Source organism: Mustelus asterias, chromosome 2, assembly GCF_964213995.1.
Source record: "Mustelus asterias chromosome 2, sMusAst1.hap1.1, whole genome shotgun sequence".
Taxonomy (NCBI): Eukaryota; Metazoa; Chordata; class Chondrichthyes; order Carcharhiniformes; family Triakidae; genus Mustelus; species Mustelus asterias.
The window spans coordinates 104795640-104817179 of NC_135802.1; the positions used below are offsets into that span (position 1 = coordinate 104795640).

Here is a 21540-nt window from a genome sequence, read left to right on the forward strand (position 1 = left end):
CGAGACCCTTACACTATTAATTTTTAAAAGTTGTTTGCTTCTCAGGTCTATCTTCAAACCCTTCATCTTTGTAGATAATGTCAAGCCAGTCCCTAAGACACAATCTCCAAGTTTTGGTGATGAGGACCCAGCAAAGCAGCAGCCTCGCTTCCAGAGCAGACCTGATCGTAGGCATGAGCTATATCAGGCGCACCAGTGTGCTCGATCAGTAATGGAAACTGAAGAGGTAGGAGATTTCCTCATCTTATTTATGCCAAACGATCTCTGCTGCATACACACAAACTCCTCGCATTTCCTCAGATTTTATTTTGATCAGACTTGAAAAAGATTCTTAAGTAACAAAGACACCTAATAATGTTCATGATGAACATTTATACTGGGTGATGTACATTATGGAAAATTTGTTAGCTGTTTCTAGTCACAAATCCAGTTTTTCTTCTGAAATTTCTTTGTTGAAATTATGTTTTTGATTAACTTGCATTATTTGACATTACCTTTCAGTTTTAGATATGGCCTTTAACAATGATTTGAAACAAAGCTTTTTATTATACCAACTGTATTTGAAAAAAGGTATCTCAATGTTCGATCCTTTTTTTCTCCTGCTTTACTTGGCTTTATTTCTCCAAGTTGGGCCTGATGGACACAATGGTTTAATTCAGTGGTACACAAATTGAGAATTCAGTAAACAAAGCTTTTGATGCCCTTGAATACAGTGCAGTTTTGTTGATTCAACTGTATGCAGATAAACCACTAATCAGATGTTTCTAACTAGAAGAAATAGAAATACTTGCACAAGATTCCTTGGTCTAGGTTTGAAGTTCCTGCTCCCAAATGTCAAATCCTTGAACTTGCCTTTTTCTTCTGTCAACTGACATCATCTTCCAAGTTTTCCGCAGTGATTGCGAGCCACATAGAACAGGAAGGTCCACTGTTTGATCCCTGGTCCAAACTACTGACTAATGTTGACCTGGGTGATGGTTGGGATGCTGCATTTGACCTGGATGGTCGTAGGGTTTCCTGCAATTCTTTTTTTATTCTTTCATGGGATGTGGGCATCGCTGGCTAGGCCAGCATTTATTGCTAAAAGGAGGATCTGACTGAAGGGGCTCAATGATCTACATCTTGATGTTCCAATCATGCACATCTGTTTGGTTCTACAATCTGTTTCACAAGGAAGCCAATTGTAAAGACAGCTATAGATACTCTGAGTCATAGGATTGGCAATACTTGCTAATGCTTGATGTGGATTGTGATTAAGGTGCTGCTAAAGCTAGACTTTACTTACTCCTGGATGAGGGAATGGAACTTGACAAGATTTTCCATCCATTGAGGTCAGTGAGGTTCCCAGCTAAGATTGCAAGTGTGTGGCTGTCAAATGAGACCTTGAGTTTGGTTGTGATATTGTTTATGATGAAATAGTCTGATAATCCTCTCTGTGGCTCACGTGCATACTGGTCATGCAACTGAGGTGTTGGTATATACAGAATTGAATTCCAGCAAAGAACCTACACTTAGCTAATGAGAGCTGACAAAGGATAATATTTTGAGGGAAAAGAAACACTGGGTGGAATTTTCTGTTCTGGAGACTAAGTGCAGTGGTGGATGGAAATGTTGGCGTGATTCCCACTGGGAAGTGTGGGTGGTGAGCAAATAGGGGGTGAGATTTTCCGGCCTCCCAGCCGTGTGTTTGCCGGTGGTGGAAGGCGGCGTGCTGTTTGCTAGTGGTGGGTTTCTCTGGTGTCAATGGGAAGTCCCATTGATGTCACCCCATGCTGCCGGGCTGGAGTGCGCTGTTGCCAGGACCGGAGATCCTGCTGGTGAGACCGGCTGGAGCATTGTGGCCATGATCTTCAGATTTCAGCTCATCAATTGTACATCTGTGATGAGGCTCATGGGCATGCACACACAAATGCTTTGGTGCATTGGCAGACCTGCCGGTGAGCTGGCAGCCTATGTCAAAGATCATAGGGAACATTGAGCTCTGGCAAAGGGTCAAGCAGACTCGAAATGTTGGCTCTACTCTCTCCCCACAGATGGTGCCAAACCTGCTGAGATTTTCCACCATTTTTCTGTTTCCGTATCAGAGAGAACAGCCAGGCTCTAACTTGGCACAAGACTTGGAGCACTGGACTAAACAAAGACACCCATAAGACAGGCAGTAGGGACTTGCTTCTGTGGGACGTGGTGTTGGAGACTGGCTTCTGGGGGGACACTACTGTGTTGGGGACTGGCTTCTGGGGGGGGGGCACTGTGTTGGGGACTAGCTTCTGGGGGGGGAAACTGTGTTGGGGACTGAATTCTGGGGGGGGCACTGTGTTGGGAACTGGCATCTGCGGGGCGCGGTGTCGGGGGGGCCTGCCCCCTGCGGGGCGCGGTGTCGGGGGGGGCCTGCCCCCTGCGGGGTGCGGTGTCGGGGGGGGCCTGCCCCCTGCGGGGTGCGGTGTCGGGGGGGGCCTGCCCCCTGCGGGGCGCTGTGTCGGGGGGGGCCTGCCCCCTGCGGGGCGCTGTGTCAGGGGGGGCCTGCCCCCTGCGGGGCGCTGTGTCGGGGGGGGCCTGCCCCCTGCGGGGCGCTGTGCGGGGGGGGGCCTGCCCCCTGCGGGGCGCAGTGTCGGGGGGGCTGCCCCCTGCGGGGCGCTGCAGTCGGGGGTGGGGGGGGGGTTGCCCCCCACGGGGCGCTGCGGTCGGGGTTGGCTGCATTCGTTGGGGCTGCAGTGGTTCAAGAAGGCGGCTCAGCACATCTGTCTCAAAGGCAACTAGGGATGGGCAATAAATGTTTGACCTAATACCCTCTGTCTCCTACAACTGTGCCAATTTTGAATCCACTTTATCAAATTACTCTGTACCCCATGAGAATTTACCTTCTTTACAAGTCTCCCATGTGGGACCTTGTCAAAGGCTTTGATTACAATAAAAACCAGTATGTGACCCTGGCGAATTTTCAGGTATATTGGTTTAGTAACTTCATGTTCTTGGAACTTATGTACAGGTACAATTTTATATTTTAATGTACAAGTTGTTTTCTTTTTGAGGGGGGGAAGAGTCTAGATGGTGAAGATTTATCATTTTGTTATTACGCTCTCTCCATGGGGCAACTTTTTAAAAATTTATTCATGGGACATGGGCGGCACTGGCTGGGCCCGCATTTATTACCCATCCCTATTTGCCCGAGGGCAGTTGAGAGTCAACCACATTGCTGAGTCACAGGTAGACCAGATCAGGTAAGGATGGCAGATTTCCTTCCCTAAAGGATATTAGTGACCCAGATGGGTTTTCCAACAATCGACAATGGTTTCATGGTCATCAGTAGATCCTTAATTCCAGATTTTTATATGAACTTAAATTCCACCATCTGCCATGGTGGGATTCAAACCCTGGTCCCCAGAACATTAGCTGGATTTCTGGATTAATAGTCCAGCGATAATACCATTAGGCCATTGCCTCCCCTAAAACTGTACATTTATTTTAATATGTTTGCCCTTGTGTTAGTTACTCAATGCAATACAAAACAATGACTGACTGCTGCAAGGATGGCATTCACCATCATGATGTGCTGAACATGCTCACTAACTGCACGTTCAGCAAATTGTAATTTTTGCAGTTGGGATACATTTAGATGCGGTGTCTGCATAACCACATGTGTGCACTTGATGTTATCTTGCACCATAGGAAAGCTAGTTATCCTGGGAAAGCCACATGCATTTCTGCCAGCTTCTCTTGGGTCAGAGACAAACAATGAACTCTCCTGTCCTAATGTACAAAGAATCTGTCACCTCTAATTATGCAGCAATGGATGGTGAACTGGGAGGGGATACAGATTTCAACTGCTTCAGCCTGACCATGGTCACCTGCAGAGCCATTTGCAGCACCAGCCTTGGCCTGCTTTGAGGTTGCAGGTCTGCCTACAATAGATAAGACTTTAGTGAACACCTGTTTTTGAAAATGCACACTATGTAAATATTGCACCTGGCTTAGGTTAAGATGAGAGAAATGCTCCTGGAAGACCACAGGTGGTGAAGGCTTCTGCTGCAATCCCTCCTCTACTCCCTGTCAGTAGCTTGTTGTCTTCAGTGCTGCCACAGTTCAAAGTCCCTCTCTTGCTCTAATTAAAGGGTGATTGCAAATAAAACATTCATGACTAGAAGCAAGTCATCTAACCAGAACCTTTGAAATTAGAATGAAGGCCACCTTCATGCATCTTCTCCATTCTCTATGCACCATCTTTGTCAATACCGCCAACATCAAACATCTCTGGAAACTACCAGACACTTATACAAATTCATCAGAGCCAGTAGAAATTAATTAGCAGCGAACCTGCAAGTTGTTGTTTATCCCTTTGGCTGGTCCTTCCAGCTGCTGAACACATGTTCAGCCATACAGGTTAAAGAGTGTTAACTGGAGCAGCAGGATTGCAAATGTCAGTGCTAGCACCAAATCAGCGTTACATGCTGACTGACATCAGAGACGGACAACTCTGCTTGCATCTGACGCACATTCCTAAAACTCAAGCTGACACGTCCAACATGAGCCATGCCAGGTGTTTCCATGTACAGCACACATTTTGATATCCAAACCGCACCTATAATGCCAAAACTGCAGGTGACCAAAGCCCAATTTTCTGTCATTCCATTCACTGACTTTACAGGGGCCAGGTTACAGTTTAGTTCAGTTGGCTGGACTCGAGTATGTGGTTCAAAATGACAATGACTCCAACAGCCTGGGGTTTGATCTTGTTCTGGCTAAGGTAGCTCAGGACCTGTCTCCTTACCCTGCCCTTTAGTTAAATCACAGCAAAAGCCGCAGGTCGGCAATCCTCGAATATTGGAGGATGCTACTGAAGATAAAGGAGCCTTTTGGAAAGAGTAATTTCTGTAGCTACTATATTTTGGCCTATAGAAAGACAATAGAGTAAGCTCACCTTAATGATCAGAAATTTATATTTCTAAAAGTAGGAAAGCACAATACAGTCATGATCTCTCTATTTAGTAAAGTATTTGTCTCGGTGAAAAATAATTTAAAAAGTCATCTTGAGATTCATGTATTAATGTGCAGTTACTATACACTTACAAGTGTATGCAACAATAGAACTTCTGCCTGCTGAAAACTTTTAAGTAAAATCAATTGTACTCAACTAGAGTTTTCAACTATAAACTGTGAAAAGTACTTTTATAAGTGTCAGTACTGTGACCTAGATTAGTGATCAGTGCAGAGGCTTGGGAGAAGGGTTGTATCACCAAGGGGACGAGTGCATGCTGAGGAGGTGGACAATGTGACTGAAATCTTAAAAGACTTGGCAAGCCAATGATGCATTTATGTCACGCACATCATAGTATGTAATAAGTCTGCTTCAAGAGATGTTATTATTATAGCAGAATCACTGTTTATCAGGCTTCTCACTTTGTGTTCAGAGTCATTGTCATTGCAAGACTTTGGCCTGCTGGTTACAAAGTCCTGACACAAACAACTTGAACAAATCTTCTGTAAAAGGAGGAAGTGGAAACTGAGCTGGAAAAGCACTAGGAGAAAATTGGAAGTGGTTGTTTTTTTTTTGGCTGGGGGAGGGTATTGGTGGGAGTGAGGATTGAGAGAACAAAATTTGGTCTAATAAGTATTTTTAGGGGGCTTCAGAAGAAAGGCAAGTTGTCAAGAGAGTTTCAGGTAGGCAGGGGTCTGGAGTGACATATTGGACAAGGTTGGCGACGGGTGAGTGGGGGGGGGGGGATTAGACGTAATCTGGTATTAAAGGAATGTATTATGTTAGGGACTTAATGAGGAAGAGAATCTTGACTTGGCTAGGACAGCGTTTGTAAGACCGTACACAGTAAAAGACACAGGCTGCAGAGCTCTGTATCACCTGTTAGAGTTTGGGTGGATTGAAATAAAAACCTAGAAGCACAGTTTGTTTTGAATTAAGTTTAAATTGCGAAATTAGTAACCAATGTGTAAAAATTCCACTGATTGACAAATGTCTAACTCTGCTCATTTGTAACAACAGTTGGTACCATCTAAGAGGGTGGCACAACAACAGTGCAAAGCAATGGGTAATAACGGTGTTCCAGCCAGTGATATCTTCATTCAAATAACAAATTTTAAAGCAATGGGAATGACTGGATGGCAATTAGAAGCAAGAACTTTGGGAGATCTATTTTTCCTTTTACTAACCTGGTGGTGCTGAGGTTACTGAACTGTTCTTAGCCGTTCTCCCACATCACCTTTACCTGTCCTCAGTCAATTTGAATCACTTTAGTTTAAATGAAACCACTATGCTCTGTTCATATTGGCTTATTAAATAAACAACTTTTTCAATATAGTCATTTTTCCCCATAGGATCCTGGGCAGAAGCTTTGGCAAACCATGCTGAACCTGGAAAAACAAGGTCTGGAAGCTATGCAGGATATCTTGAAATGTGAAGGGCCTGTTGACCCTCTGGAAGTGGCGGACCTCTTTTATGATTGTGTGGACACTGAAATAAAATTTTACAAGTGACGTATGTACAAGTTTTTTGTTTTATGCTAACAAGCAATTCGTTCTTAGAATGCAACACCAAATGTGCTGCAAAATTGATTTATAGGGGTGCATATAGCTAAGAATTTCAAGTACAATGATAAAATATTCTTTAAGTGACCAATCAGAGAGAAAATAAGAACTGTAGTGAGATTAGATAAAACTATTGAAACATTAAATGTTTATTTTAAAAAATTCAAACCGGATAATAAAGAAACATGTTCATGAAATTCTATAACATATATCGTTTCCTAGAGAATTTTGATGTACGTACAGCAAAGCTACTTCCATAGTATGAAAAATTTAGTCAAATTCCTGGGCTGCTACAACACGACATGAAAGCAAAATACTGTGGATGCTGGAAATCTGATAGAAGATTCTGGAAACACACAGGTCAAACACCTGTGGTCAGAAACAGAGTTAACAAAATTCTGATGAAAGATCATCGACCTGAAAAGTCAACTGTTTCTCACCACAGATGTTACCTGATCTGCTTTGTCAATCTAGCATTTCCTCTTCTAAATTCAGATTTCTGGGGATCTGGTTTTGTATTTTTCTTTTTTTAATTAATGCAGCTGTGAGCTAAATCACTTTTGTTTTCAAGTTTAAAAAATATTAACAAATTTAGTAATCAGAAAACTGGAAGAATTAGGTTTGTTCGCATGAAAATTACTATTTTTTTCTTTCCAAAGTTCTTCAAATCATGCTTCCAACAATTTTTGCGAAGTATAATGATGAGAGGAGTTGGTATGCATCAGTGGCTGCATCTCAGAACCCATTTCTTTCATGAAGTACGTACAGTTGACCATTGAGAGGAACTCGAGATGTGTTCTAAGTTGTCCATTTGTACAGGGAGATGAAGGACTACCTTCACCAGTCAGTTGTTCGGGAGGGCTCCAATATTTTGATCTTGAAGCTTCCAATTCTATCACGGTTAACTCAAATGTTTGCATTAAATTTCTGGGAATAATTTAGTTTTATTCATGTTTGGTCGTAAAGTTTAAGACACATGCCAATAGACTCCAATTTCTTCAAAATATTCCAAGTATGACCATGAGGCATAAATGGCAATTAGTGAAAAGTAAATTTTCATCCATTATGAAGAAAATGCCTACTACAAGAGCAACAAATGTTTGGATAAATATAACGAGATACTCAACCAAAGGTATTCTTGTTGTTCAAAACATAATTGGATGCCAACATTGGAGAATTATCATACTAGAAGGATGAGCCTCAATGGACTTCCCATATCCCTAACTTTTATTATGTTCTATATGCTTTTTTTTCTTTTGCAGCTGCTAGCAGTCTTTGTCAGCCTCTGTGGAAAAAGGCAAGAGAGTTCTTCAAGATAAAAGATTGTCTCTTCAAATGAAATATGAAAGCAAAGACTTACTCTTGCTTGGTTGGTCTCCTTTTCCAGATGTCTCAGCTACTCGCTGAAATGAAAACTTCATACATCCAGTTGTGTATTATCTAACTTTTGTGTCTAGCGATAGGAAACAGCCAGTGATTGTTTTTTAGTGTGTGCATGCAGATTGATATAAAGCAGGATCTTCTACATGCTTTATGTTTGTAATGGTAGCATTTACATTCCTCAAGATCATTAATTGAATAAAGAATAATAGCCAGGTGACAAAGAAACATGGCATGGAGTAATCTACACTGAGCCATGATTGTACGGTATTTTTCTAATTTTGTTTGTGGTAGGTCTTGTCAAACTTAATTCGGACAGATCTTCATTTCTGTCCATGGTTAACATACAATTTGTGCTTTGATGTGCCTCGGCATGTACTTGATGTGGAATTTCTTATAATTCACTACAATTAATAACAATTGAGTCTTGTGTCCCTCAATATATCCCAGCTGCCACAGCAATGGGACTCGAACATGAATAAAAACTCCAGAACTTTGGACTCTACATTCGTAAATTGTTCAAGCTTTGCTCCTGCAATCGATATCAAGATTTTCATGCATTTACACCCTTAAATATCACGTCTAACTATCCTTTGTTCCTTTATATTGTTTCCATGAGCGATGCAGTCAGGATATTTTCTTGTTTTCTAATTTGTTTTTCCTGGACTGCAGCTTTGTGCTCCTTGCAGCAAATATGAGGCTCTTCTCCACAAAAAAAGAAAATGACCTTCTGTTTCCTTTTATTCTCATTACACACTTATTAGCACTGGTTGGTATTTGCGTATCTCACTGCATGCTTGGACTTTGTACTGGCCTTTGTTTGATAAAGTCCAGTTGATTCTAATAAGATTTATTTTGTATTTAATGTTTTGTTCCTGTCCAAGAAAACATGGTAGACGTAGTTCCTCACTTTGCTTTTATAAAAAGATACTCAGATCACCTATCTCAGTTACAAATTCTTTCTTCTTGATGTAGAGTGATGCTGAATTATCAGCTGGTATCACGTAATTAAGAGTCGAGCACAATTGGTGATATCCATCAGTCTTCTGCTTTTCAATCCCAATTATCCCAAGTTACATTGTTTCAATCACATTAACATTTTATGAGTTGAATCCTGTAATAACTCAAGATGACTTTGTAGCAATTAAATTGATTACAGATTTGTAAATTTGTTCCATCTTAATCATTAACTAAAATATATATATTGGGCAAATTTGTGTCAACGCTTTTAATTGGTCAATCCCAATTGGACAATAGTTAACTGACATTGGCTCATAACTTAATTGTAATCAGCTACATGATCAGTACTTTTTCAATTGTTGCATAACTTGGGAGGCTGCACTAGATATTATGTATTGTGTACCATATGTTGAGATGTGAGTCCTGTATTTATAATCAGTAGCTGCAAGTTATGCATAGTGACACTGAAGAATATGCACTGTGTGGCAAGATTAAATGCTCTGTTTGGACATTGCAGTGAAATTGGTTTGATTTCTGGTTTCTTTAGTCATGTTTACTCTGGGCTGCCAATTCATTTGTTAACTATTGAAGTCTTTCATGATGGTGGAAATTTCAGCACCTCACTAGAACTGATGTCAGAATCACATTCTCTATTAACAACCATGGTGTGAATTGGCCTGTGTTTCCTTTGACAGAACACTGATGTGCAGAGAATAATAATAACTATAATAAACTGATTAAAACCTCAATGTCTTGCATTGTGCCTGTGCATATATACATCTCCTGGGTCAATGGACAGTGGAAGGTTCTGTTACATTGTAAGCCTTTTTTTTTGTTCATACAAAGATTTGTATAACTATTTCTATAACTAGCTGTCAAATCCAGATACGTTTCAGGATTATCTAAGGCACTCTAGTAGTTCACATTTGAAAAGCATATGCCAGCTTTGATAATGAGAGAACTTTGCCAACATTTATTGTACAAACTAAACCCAGTAACTATAAGTTGGAGATAAACATTCTCTAAACCTTTTAGATAATTTTCATACTCATTTGGTATTTGCCTTTTTATTGCCTCATTTTATTGCTTTAAAACAAAATATGCCATTCTGCCACAGAACACCACTCCAGCATTCACTCATTAGGGGCTCAGTATGTTTGCAGGATCACTCTTGGGATTGCAAAACATGAAAAGATGATTAATAGTGGAACAGTCTGTCGCTAAAAGTTTCTCTGTAATGAGCACCTTGGTGTAGTATTATGTTGTAGTCTGCAAGTTTGTACTCGAGATTTCCCATGTAAATGCACAATACTGCACAATGCTGTACTAAATCCAGCATTGCTGTTGTGTAATAACGATGTACCAAATGCAACATTTCTGTTATAGAGAATGAGAATTAAGCAGTTTCACCACAAGAGAAGGAAAAACTTGGAAGTAACTTCTGTCTGCTCTTGTACGTCCTCTAGTGGTAAGTCATAAAGTAAAGATGTGAAGGAGCAAAAGAAAGTACAAAACTTCTTAAAGTATTGATACTTTTTTTATTTTAATCTACAGTGATAGGAAATCTTTCCTACTCCATCATATGAGGTGACCCATACATTTGACTTTGGAAGTTTTCTGAGACTAGTCTATTGACATTTGTAGTAGAGTTACTTAATGTATATCTTTTTCACTACATGGGAATTAGTCTTGAATGCTCAGCTGGAACCCTCGGGAGTCTGGTTACTGAATCACGTTGGGAATTGCTTGAATCAAGATGCATGTTCATCATTGATTTGCTCAGTCAGTCAGTACATTTTTTTCCATAAAACAAAGCTCATTATTTTCACTTACAGATTTTTAAACATCTAAAATTTCTACTTTTCTATTTTGTGCAATGCAAATATATCATTGCGATAAAAAATAAATCTGTAAAGTGAAGAATTGCTTCAAATGTTGTTACAATAGAAGATTTATCTTGTCAATTCTTTTTGCAAAGTATTATGACTAAATGAATAAAATCATATCAATATTCTATCCATGCAAATTTGGATTAAAAAAAACATCGTATTTTCCTTTGTACCTTAACGAAGACAACTTTTATGCTGACAGTATTGATGATTGATGGGATATATGTGATTGTATCCATCCATCTTACGGGATGATGGATTGCGCCCAGGGTGCATATCACCTCTAGGTTGAACATTGTCTGTTGTGGCTGTAGAGGCTGATTTGTGAGTGGCAGTCCAGTCTGCAGCTGGCACAGATGAATAATGTACTGCTTGTACAGCTTGACTTTTAACCATCTCTCAGTAGCTATATTGTAAATTGAATACTCGATCCAATTTTTAAAAAATTACTTCGATCGACATTTGTAAATCTTGGAAACTTGAATAGTCCCTTTGCCTGAGCTGTATGTATGTATGCAGACAAATGGGAGAGAATTGCCTCCAGAGTTTCCTAACCATAGCATTTAAGCATAGTAGGAAGCAGATTTTCTGTTTTTCTATCTTATATTTTCAACACTGCAGTTCTTTCCCCCTATTTTAACTTTGTGTCCTTTTCAGTTTTCAGGCACTCCAACATTGTGTAAAAAAAACTGTATCCTTCACATTCTGTTTCATCTCTAAATTCCAGCATACATGTTCCCCAGCAAACATCTTCTCTCATGCGTGGAATGGAGTGTACAGATATTTTGGAACTATATATTTCTAGTACCATATGGCATAACAATTTGTGCAGTTCTTGCTAGCCACTTGCTTCTCAAGGTACTCTTTAAAATACTCTTTGTCCTAATTAAAGTGATAAATTCATTTTTTTTCATTTTTAATAATCAGTACATAGCTTTGTACTATTTTGTCTTGATTTATCTTCTCTAAAATTATTTTACTTTGAGTCCATTCCTATAAAGATTCAGGTCAGTTTAACTCGTACACATTGTGCATTTGAAAGATCTACCTGCTATATAATTTTGGTTTTAACATCAACTAAGCAATATTGATGCCACTTGTAACTAACTTTAATTAGATGGTATGAATTCCATAATATATTCAGCAAGACTTCCTAATCTTAAATTAGTAATCTGGGCAAACATGTATTCACCTACCAACTGCTGACTATCATCGCATCGGCACTGAAATTCATACACCATATCCTTCAATCGTGTGGTAAGTAATGTTCATTGTGTATCATAAAAATTTTCAAATGGGTCAAAGGCTGCCACTTTCCAGATCTATCTTTACTTCTAGACAAGCTGCTCCAGTACAATTACAACATTGTCAACTTCCTGGCAATATGAAAAATTGCCCAGTTATGTCCTGTCCACAAAAAGCAGGACCATTGATGAGAATGGTCCCATGGAAGGGGAACCTCAGTTACGCTAGTAAATTGGAGAAGTTGGGGCTGTTTTCCATGGAGAAGGGAAGCTTAAGATGAGATTTGATAGAGACATTCAAAATCTGGTGTCTGAATGGAGTAGATAGGAAAAAACTATTCCCATAGGTGGAAGGATCGAGAATCAGAGAATACAGGTTTAAGATATTTGACAAAAAAATCCAATGTAGATATGAGAAATGTTTTATTCAGTGAATGGTTAAGATCTGGAAAGCAGTGCCTGAAAGTGTGATAGAAGTAGGTTCAATCAACACATTCAAGACAGAATTGGATTATTATCTGCAGGGTCATGCTGAGAAAGCATGGGAATAGCACTAGGTGAATTGCTTATTTGGAGATCTTGCAGAAACAATGGGCTGAATAGCCTCCTCTGCTGTAACCATTGTGAAATCCAATTACCAACCCATCACCTACTCTCGATTTTCGGTAAATTGGTGGAAGATATCATCAATAGTGCTACCAAGTAGCACTTACCAATACCTAGTTTGAGTTCCACCTCTTAGAATCATAGAATCCTTCAGTGCCATTTGGCCCATCGAGTCTGCACCGACCACAATCCTACCCAGGCCCTATCCCCATAACCCCATGCATTTACCACTAAGGGGCAATTTAGCATGATCAATCAACCTAACCCACACATCTTTGGACTGTGGGAGGAAACCAGAGCACCCAGAGGAAACCCATGCAGACGCGGGGAGAACGTGCAAACTCTGCAGTGACCCAAGCCGGGAATTGAACCCAGGTCTCTGGTGCTGTGAGGCAGCAGTACTAACCACTGCCACCGTGCCGTCATTAGCTCCAGATTTCATTATCACCTAGTTCCAAATATGGATAAAGGAGCAGAATTCCTAAGGCGAGGTGCATGATTATCCTTGACATCAAGGCAACATGTGTATGTGGTATCAACATATCCTTTGAAGTCAATGAGAATCAGGAAGATAAACACCACTGGCTTAAGTCAAACTTAAAGATGACTGTGGTTGTTGGAGGCCAATCATGTCTGCTCTAGCACATGGCTGCATGAGTTCCAAAGGACAGTATCCTGGACCCAACCACCTTCAGTTCCTTCATCAATAGTCTTCCCAAGATCAGAAGTGTGGATACTTACAGATGATTGCATAGTGTTCAATTCCATTCACAATTTCTCAGATAGTAAAACAATGAATTTACCACATTGACAAAGAACTGAATATTCAAGTTGGGGCTGATAAGTGGCAAATAACATTTGTGCCACGCAATGATTGTCTCCAACAAAGAATCTAACTACCACCTCAATGTTCTACAGCATTGCTATTGCTGGATTCCCAACATCAATATCCTAGAGGTCACTACTGATCAGGAGCTTAACTAGACCAGCCATATCAATTCTGTGGCTGCCAAGAATAAGCAAGAGGCTGGGAATTCTGTGGCAAATAGCTCATTTCCTGATGCCCCAAAGCCTTTCCACCATCCATCAGACAGAATTGTAATGGAATATCTTCATTGGCCCGGATGAGTGCAGCTCCAACAACTTTTAAGAAGCTCAATATACTGGACAAAACAGCCCACTTGAATAGCATCCTATCCACCCCACCACCTTAAATATTAAATCCTTCAACTACAGTGTGTATAATCTACAATCTTTTAATAAAGGGTATTCAGCAACATAAGGTAAACCAGTAAAATGGCTCCTGTTGAATATTATCCCTCGTCAGAAACTATATCAAGGAAACTTATTTTCCAGTTTAAAAATAGGCAAATTGAGATTTAATGTTGAAGCACTTTGTACTTGTGGCAAAGTTGCCACAATGTGATGCTCACTCCTATTAATGTTGTCATGGACAGATGCATCAGCAACAAGTGTATTGCTGAAAATGAAATAGTTTTTTCCCTCTTGGTGTTCTCACCACCTGCCATAGGCCCAATCTGGCATCTGTATTCTTCAAAACTCAAGCCAGCTTCATCAGTGGTGGTGCAACGAAGTCACTTTAGTGATGGGTGTTGAAGTCCCCCACCCAGAAGTCATTGTGCCATTTTTAGCATTAGTTCAACTTGAGGGTGTACTTTACCAACTACTGTCCTCCCCCACCTGAGGGAAATTAGCAGGAGGTTTCCTTGCCCGTGTTTTTTGATATGATGCCATTAGATTTCATGGGATTGCAAAGTCAATGTTAAGGACTCTCTGGACCATTCCCTCTTGACTATATACCACTGTGCCACCACGTCTGGTGGATCAGTCCTGCTGGTAGGGCAGGACATACCTAGAGATGATGATGGAGGGGTCTGAGCTATTGGCTGAAAGATGTAATTCCATGGCTATGTCAGGTTGTTGCTTGTCAGAGGTTGGTGAAGAGGACTTTGCAGTTTCCAATGTGTTTTTGTCATATTTCGTGCCTAGATTAGTGCTAACAAGGGAAATTAAGAAAAAAAAGACAAAACAGATCCTTTACAATGCAATTGTGCTTTTTTTAAAGAAAAAAGCTGGCAATTCTTTGCTACTTCCCAGCTATTTAAAGATTGGTTTAAAGTCTGGTTTCCCCAGACAGGTTAGTACCAACAAACACTTTGGAGTACCTGATGCCGCGGAAGTTGCAGGAACAAAGAGAGATGACTCTTACTTCAAAAGGACCAATAATGGTGACAGCAAAGTGGCTGCTCACTATACATTCTGCTGATTTTGAGGGCAGGAGAATGGGTGTATAATGGATTGCTGTTCCACTACCACTGCTAAAGGTGATAATTGACCCCAGGCAAAGGCTATTCAGAAGTGGTGGAAATCTGTGTAAGGTTTTCCATAACCAGGAAACCAATCATTTTGACAAAGGAGGAGGACAAGACTGCTAGGGATAGTATACAAAGTAAATCTTATTAAAAGTTTATTTATAAGTGTCACAAGTAGACTTAACATTAACACTGCAATGAAGTTATTGTGAAAATCTAGTCAGTATGGAGATCAGGAGTGTGGATGGTATTCTGATGGAGGAGCACCACCGTGACATAGGAGTGTTTTAATTTGGTGCATTTAGCATGCACCAAATTCTATTTTTCCATTTGTGAATACAGAACTTTTGTTTGAACTGAGGTTGTTGGAACTCAAAACAAACATTTCCACTGATTTCAAAATTAGGAACGCAAGGTTTGCAGATTCCTTCTGCAGCCTGGGCTGACCAAGTCCACTGCATTAATTTGAACAGTTGTGATATCTACAGTAGAAATTCATTTCATATCCAGGCAGAAACTAAGAATGGTTCTAAGACATTCATAGACTAGTTCTCATGTCATATGAATGGCCAAAATTCAAATTTTATACATTTTTATCTATCACAATGCTATAGAATAAATAATCTGACATAGCTGATAGGGAAAATAAAGGTGTTCAGTGCAGTCTGTCATTAAGAAGAGTTGCTGAGGTATTCCTGATCTGAGAGGATCTGTCCAAGTAAACCTGAAGTGAAAGTGAATAAAATAAATAACATCCATTTATTATTGTGCCTTTTGCAGTGTATTACAGCAAATGATTTCACTAGGTGGCGGTGGGGAAGGGGTGTGGTCCACAGTGCAGCCTGTGGTGGAGCAGTGAGTGTTAGAATTCAGCTGCAGCATTTTCCATTAATTTGCCCATGAACCTACATCTGTGACTAATTCAGTAAAATCAAGCCAGGTTTGTGAAACTAATTACAATCACAAGTGTGTAAAAGGCTGTAGATTTTTTTCAGCATGTGTGAGAGTGTAACAATATGAGACAGTTCATTGGGCAATGGCATCTTGCATACAAATATTGCAAGAAGTACATTCAATTACAAAAGCAGGTATGGATGCACAGCATCACACAATTGTGACATCTTAACTGCTTTGTTAAACATTAATTAATAGTTAAAACTGGAAGAGAAGTGAATTGTTTAAGATACCAGCAAACAAATTAGAATGACTGGATGAGTAACTTTAACTGAATTATACTCCCCTCCAAATTTATAATCTAACCATTGTGGACATCGACAAAACCTTTGTATTTAACCATGTGTAATAGTGCTCCCTGCTGGTAACAAAACTGCAGTACATTAACAACCAAAAAGCATTTTCCCATACAAATTGAAAAATGCCCCTTTAAAGGGAAATGAAAATTTGGGTTAATTCCCAATCGATCAAAGAATAAAGACAGACAAAATTAGTGAGCCAATCTTTTAGATTGACTCCATCAAGTCGTCATTGACTTAAAACTATTGCCTGAAAATAAAGATACAATTTTTAAAAAGTTGTCAGCCATGAAACAGTAAGTTGTAACTTAAGTAAAATACCTCTTATCCATAGTAACATTTAATATTGTCCACATTACTTGTTTCAGATTACCCTACAGTTTGTTTAGCTAAAATGTTAGTAGATATTTTTGATATAGCAATCTAAAATCACCCTTCCTAGCTTCAGATAGTATTTCTAATTAGTTTTAAAAGTTGAAAATGCGCATTTACATAGTATTATTTGTTTAATTACATAATTCATAATGAAACAAGCTATTTGCTCAAGTAAAATGTAATTAACAATGAAACAACCTTTGTCACTTAATCATGAAAGTCAGTTTTTCAAAGTATCTGAAGAACATTCTGTTTTCGTTTTATTGATGGGACAAGTTCATGACAGAAAAATCTTCCTTCAGTGATTTCACATGTGTTCTTCAAACTGATAGAAAATGTGGACCCTCGTCTCAAGCAATGAAATGAAAACTCATCTTAATGGTGTTGGCGCCCAATGACCTTTTTGGCTACCTGGAAGAAAGGACATTTAAAAAATAATTATGAAGTAAATCATAGTTCATTTTCACTACATTCTCCAAGTTATGTTCAAGTAAGATTAGCAAATGGTATAGAATTGCCAAGTTAGCAGTTAAATAAACACTTCACTATGAATGTCAAAACCTCAACCAAGCTCAATGTCACAATCAAGCTTACTTCTTACCACAAAGTAATGACTACAACAATACAGTATTTCCACACTGGCCTTTGTGCATACATTTCCACTCCATCTGACGAAGGAGCAGCGCTCCGAAAGCTTATGGTATTTGCTACCAAATAAACCTGTTGGACTTTAACCTGGTGTTGTGAGACTTCTTACTTTGTGCATACCAGCAGTGACCCATGATAGTCACCAGGAAGCTGGGGGTAAAACTGCAGAAACCCCAATTCTGCCTCTTATTAATGGATGTTGTTCTTTCTCCAATGTTATTGATGATACTGTCAAAAGATTTCTCCAATCATTTTCCAACTTTGGAAGCTTTTAACCATTGAAATTCAAGTTGCATTGCATATTAAATCAATGGTCCACAGTATAGAAGAAACTGGATGGTGGACGAGGTATGTCACTAATCTTTCTTGTCTGGAATTTAGATTGAAATCCAGCCCTGACCGATGAGATAAAATTTACCAACTTCTCACAGTACCATTAATCGTTGTGCCTAACTATTGATATCTGTGTATCTACATCTATATATGACTGAAGTGAACACTTCACACTTTAGGATACAATTAATGCAGGTAAATGCTGTTCTTCAGGAGTGAAGTTGAAATAAACACTGGTGACATTAACAACAAAAACAGAAAATGCTGGAGAAACTCAGCAGGTCTGACAACATCTGTGGAGAGAGAATAGAGCTAACGTTTTGAGTCACGGAACTATGATGTTGTGGCAATTACAGAGACTTGGATGAAAGAAGGGCAGGCCTGGCAGTTTAGCATTCCTGGATTTAGATGCTTCAGACAAGATACAGAAGGTAACAAAAGAGGTGGGGATGTTGCTTTACTGATTAGGGAGAATGTCAAAGCTAAACCGAGGGAGGATACCTTTGTGGGATCATGCAGTGAGGCCATATGGGTAGAATTCAGGAACAGGAACAGTACTACAGACCTCCCAACAACCAGCATGAAGTGGAGGAACTGATATGTCAGCAGATTATGGGAAGATGTAAAAACAACAGGGTTGTTGTAATGGGTGATTTTAACTTCTCTAACATAGACTGAGATTCCTTTAATGCCAGAGTATTGGACGGAGCAGAGTTTATTCAGTGTGTCCAAGAGTGCTTCTTGAGGCAATATTTAGATAGTCCAACTCGGGAAGAGGCTAGCTTAGACCTGGTTCTGGGAAACGAGCCTGGACAGGTGATTGATGTCTCAGTGGGGGACCATTTTGGGAACAGTGATCAGAGGATGTTGACATTCTGGGACATGTTGAGATAAAAAGGAAGAAGGTATTGGAGGTTTTTAAAAACATTAAGGTGGACAAGGCTCCAGGCCAGATAGGGTCTATTCCAGAATACAGAAAGACGAGGGAAGAAATTGCTGAGGCCTTGGCCAAAATCTTTGTATCCTCTTTAGTCACGGGCAAGGTACCAGAGGATTGGAGAGTAGCTAACATTGTTCCTCTGTTTATGGAGGGCAGAAGAGACAATCCAGGAAATTACAGGTCTGTGAGCCTTGCATCAGTGGTGCGTATATTATTGGAGAAGATTCTTAGGGACAGGATGTACTCTCATCTGGAAGAGAATAGGCTTATTAACGATAGGCAGCATAGTTTTGTGAAGGGGAGATCGTGTCTCTCAAACTTGATTGAGTTCTTTGAAGAAGTGACAAGAAAAATTGGGCAGGGCAATGGATGTTGTATACGTGGACTTTAGTAAAGCCTTCGCTAAGGTCCCTCATGGCAGGCTGATACAGAAGGTGAAATCATATGGGATCCGAGGTGAGCTGATAAGATGGAAACAAAACTGGCTTGGGCATAGAAAGCAGAGAGTAGCAGTGGAAGGGTACTTTTCTGACTGGAGGTCTGTGACAAGCAGTGTTCCACAAGGATCAGTGATGGGGTCTCTGTTGTTTGTAATTTATATACATAATTTGGAGGAAAATGTAGGAAGTCTGATTAGTAAATTTGCAGATGATACAAAAATTGGGGGAGTAGTGGATAATGAGGAGGATTGTCAGAAGATACAGCAGGATATAAATCGGCTGGAGATCTCGACTGAAATATGGTAGATGGAATTTAACCTGGACAAATGTGAGGTGATGCGATTTGCAAGGTCTACTGCAGAAGGAAAGTATACAGTAAATGGTAGAGCCCTTAGAAATATTAGCATACAGAGGGATCTAGGTGTGCAGATCCACAGTTCCTTGAAGGTGATAACTCGGGTGGATAAGGTGGTCAAGGAGGCATATGGCATGCTGGCCTTCAATCGGTCAGGGTGTTGAGTATAGGAATTGGACAATCATGTTGCAGCTGTATAAGACTGGTTTGGCCGCCTTTGTACAATTCTGGTCGCCACACTACCGGAAGGATGTTGCTATTCGTAATATAAATGATTTGGATGAGGGAATAAAATGTAGCATCTCAAAGTTTGCAGATGATACCAAATTGGGTGGGAAGGTGAACTGTGACGAGGATGCAGAGATCCTTCAGAATGATCTGGATAGGTTGGGTGAGTGGGCAAATCAATGTCAGATGCAGTATAATTTGGATAAATGCGAGGTTATTCACTTTGGAGGCAAAAACAAGAAGGCAGATTACTACCTGAATGGCTGTAAATTGGGAGAGGGGAGTGTGCAGCGGGACCTGGGTGGCCTTGTGCACCAATCACTGAAGGTAAGCATGCAAGTGGAGCAGGTGGTAAAGAAGGCAAATGGTATGTTGGCCTTCATTGCGAGAGGTTTCGAGTACAGGGGCAGGAATGTGTTGCAATTATACAGGGCCTTGGTGACGCCACTCCTAGAGTACTGTGTGCATTTTTGGTCTCCTTTTCTGAGGAAGAATGTTCTTGCTCTCGAGGAGTGCAGCAAAGGTTTACCAGGCTGATTCCAGGAATAGTGGGACTGATGTATGAGGAGAGATTGACTAGGTTAGGATTGTTTTCGCTGGAGTTCAGATGAATGAGGGGGGATCTCATAGAGACTTATAAAATTCTAACAGGACTAGACAGGGCAGATGCAGGGAGGATGTTCCTGATGGTGGCGGAGTCCAGAACCAGGTTTCAAAGTCTGAAGATTCAGGGTAGACCATTTAGGACGGAGGTGAGACATTTCTTCACCCAAAGAGTGGCGAGCCTGTGGAATTCATTACCACAGGAAGTAGTTGATTGCAAAACACTGAATGTATTCAAGAGGTGGCTAAATATAGCACTTAGAGCAAATGGGATCAAAGGTTATGGGGAGAAAACAAGATTAGGCTATTGAGTTGGACGATCAGCCATGATTGTAAAGAATGGCAGAGCAGGCTCGAAGGGCCAAATGGCCCCCTCCTGCTCCTATCTTCTAGCTTTCTATGATGCATTGGAAAGGGTGCAGAGAGATTTACCAGGATGTTGCCTGGTTTGGAGGATATGGACTATGAAGAAAGGTTGAACAAACTTGGATTGTTTTCATTGGAGCATCGGAGGATGAGGGGGGACCTAAGAGAGGTTTACAAGATTATGACAGGCTTAGATAGAGTGGATCATCAGAGTCTTTTTCCCAGGGTCGAAGGATCAATTACTCGAAGGCATAGGTTGAGAGTGAGAGGGGGAAAGTTTAAAAGAGATGTAAGGGACAAGTTTTTCACACACAAGGTGGTGAATGCCTGGAACGCGCTGCCGGAGAAGGTGATAGAAGCAGATTCTATAACAACATTCAAGAGGCATCTCGGTAGATACATGAATAGGCAGAAAATAGAGGGATATGAATCATGTAGAGGCAAGAAAATATTAGATTAGAGAGGCATCTGTATCGGACCAGACTTGGTGGGCTAAAGGGCCTGTTCCTGTGCTGTACTGTTCTTTGACATGAAAATAGGTGAATGTTGGAAAATTGCTTGGGTGCACCCCAATCAGAATGTAGGTTTGCAGTGGTGCACTTTAAATCAAGCCATAATAGGATGACGAATATACTGATTAGTCAAACAAACCAGTTCTGCAGGCCATGGCACATCTATCTTGGCAACAGTCTTCCCAGAATCTGGGTCAGCAGATAGACCTGAAAGCTCTGCTTAAAGATATGCTGACATTTGGTTACAGCAGAAACTCCCTTAATTTTTCTTCTGTTTTGAGTCTCCTACCATTTAGACCATAGAACATTACAGCGCAGTACAGGCCCTTTGCCCCTCGATGTTGCGCCGACCAGTGGAACCAATCTAAAGCCCCTCTAATCTACACTATTCCAATATCATCCATATGTTATCCAATAACCATTTGAGTGCTCTTAATGTTGACGAATCCACTACTGCTGCAGGCAGGGCATTCCATGCCCTTACTACTCTCTGAGTAAAGAACCTACCTCTAATATCTGTCCTATATCTCTCACCCCTCAA

The 21540-nt window shown here is 40.4% G+C and overlaps 2 protein-coding genes across 3 annotated transcripts in view; one reads left to right on the top strand and one right to left on the bottom strand.

Annotated features, from left to right (window-relative positions):
- The window catches only part of LOC144503665 (secernin-1-like), an 84008-nt gene extending 74387 nt beyond the window's left edge, over positions 1-9621 (top strand). The window contains exons 7-9 of the mRNA XM_078228370.1: positions 46-226; positions 6325-6484; positions 7797-9621. Coding sequence (XP_078084496.1) covers positions 46-226; positions 6325-6483 — 340 coding nt within the window. The 3' untranslated portion in view covers position 6484; positions 7797-9621. The remainder of the gene's footprint in view (positions 1-45; positions 227-6324; positions 6485-7796) is intronic.
- A 5451-nt stretch (positions 9622-15072) lies between these two features.
- Positions 15073-21540, bottom strand: part of LOC144510214 (WAS/WASL-interacting protein family member 3-like) — a 91719-nt gene continuing 85251 nt past the window's right edge. For both annotated transcript variants that reach the window (XM_078239712.1, XM_078239718.1), the window contains one exon: positions 15073-16985. In XM_078239712.1, coding sequence (XP_078095838.1) covers positions 16945-16985 — 41 coding nt within the window. In that variant the 3' untranslated portion in view covers positions 15073-16944. The remainder of the gene's footprint in view (positions 16986-21540) is intronic.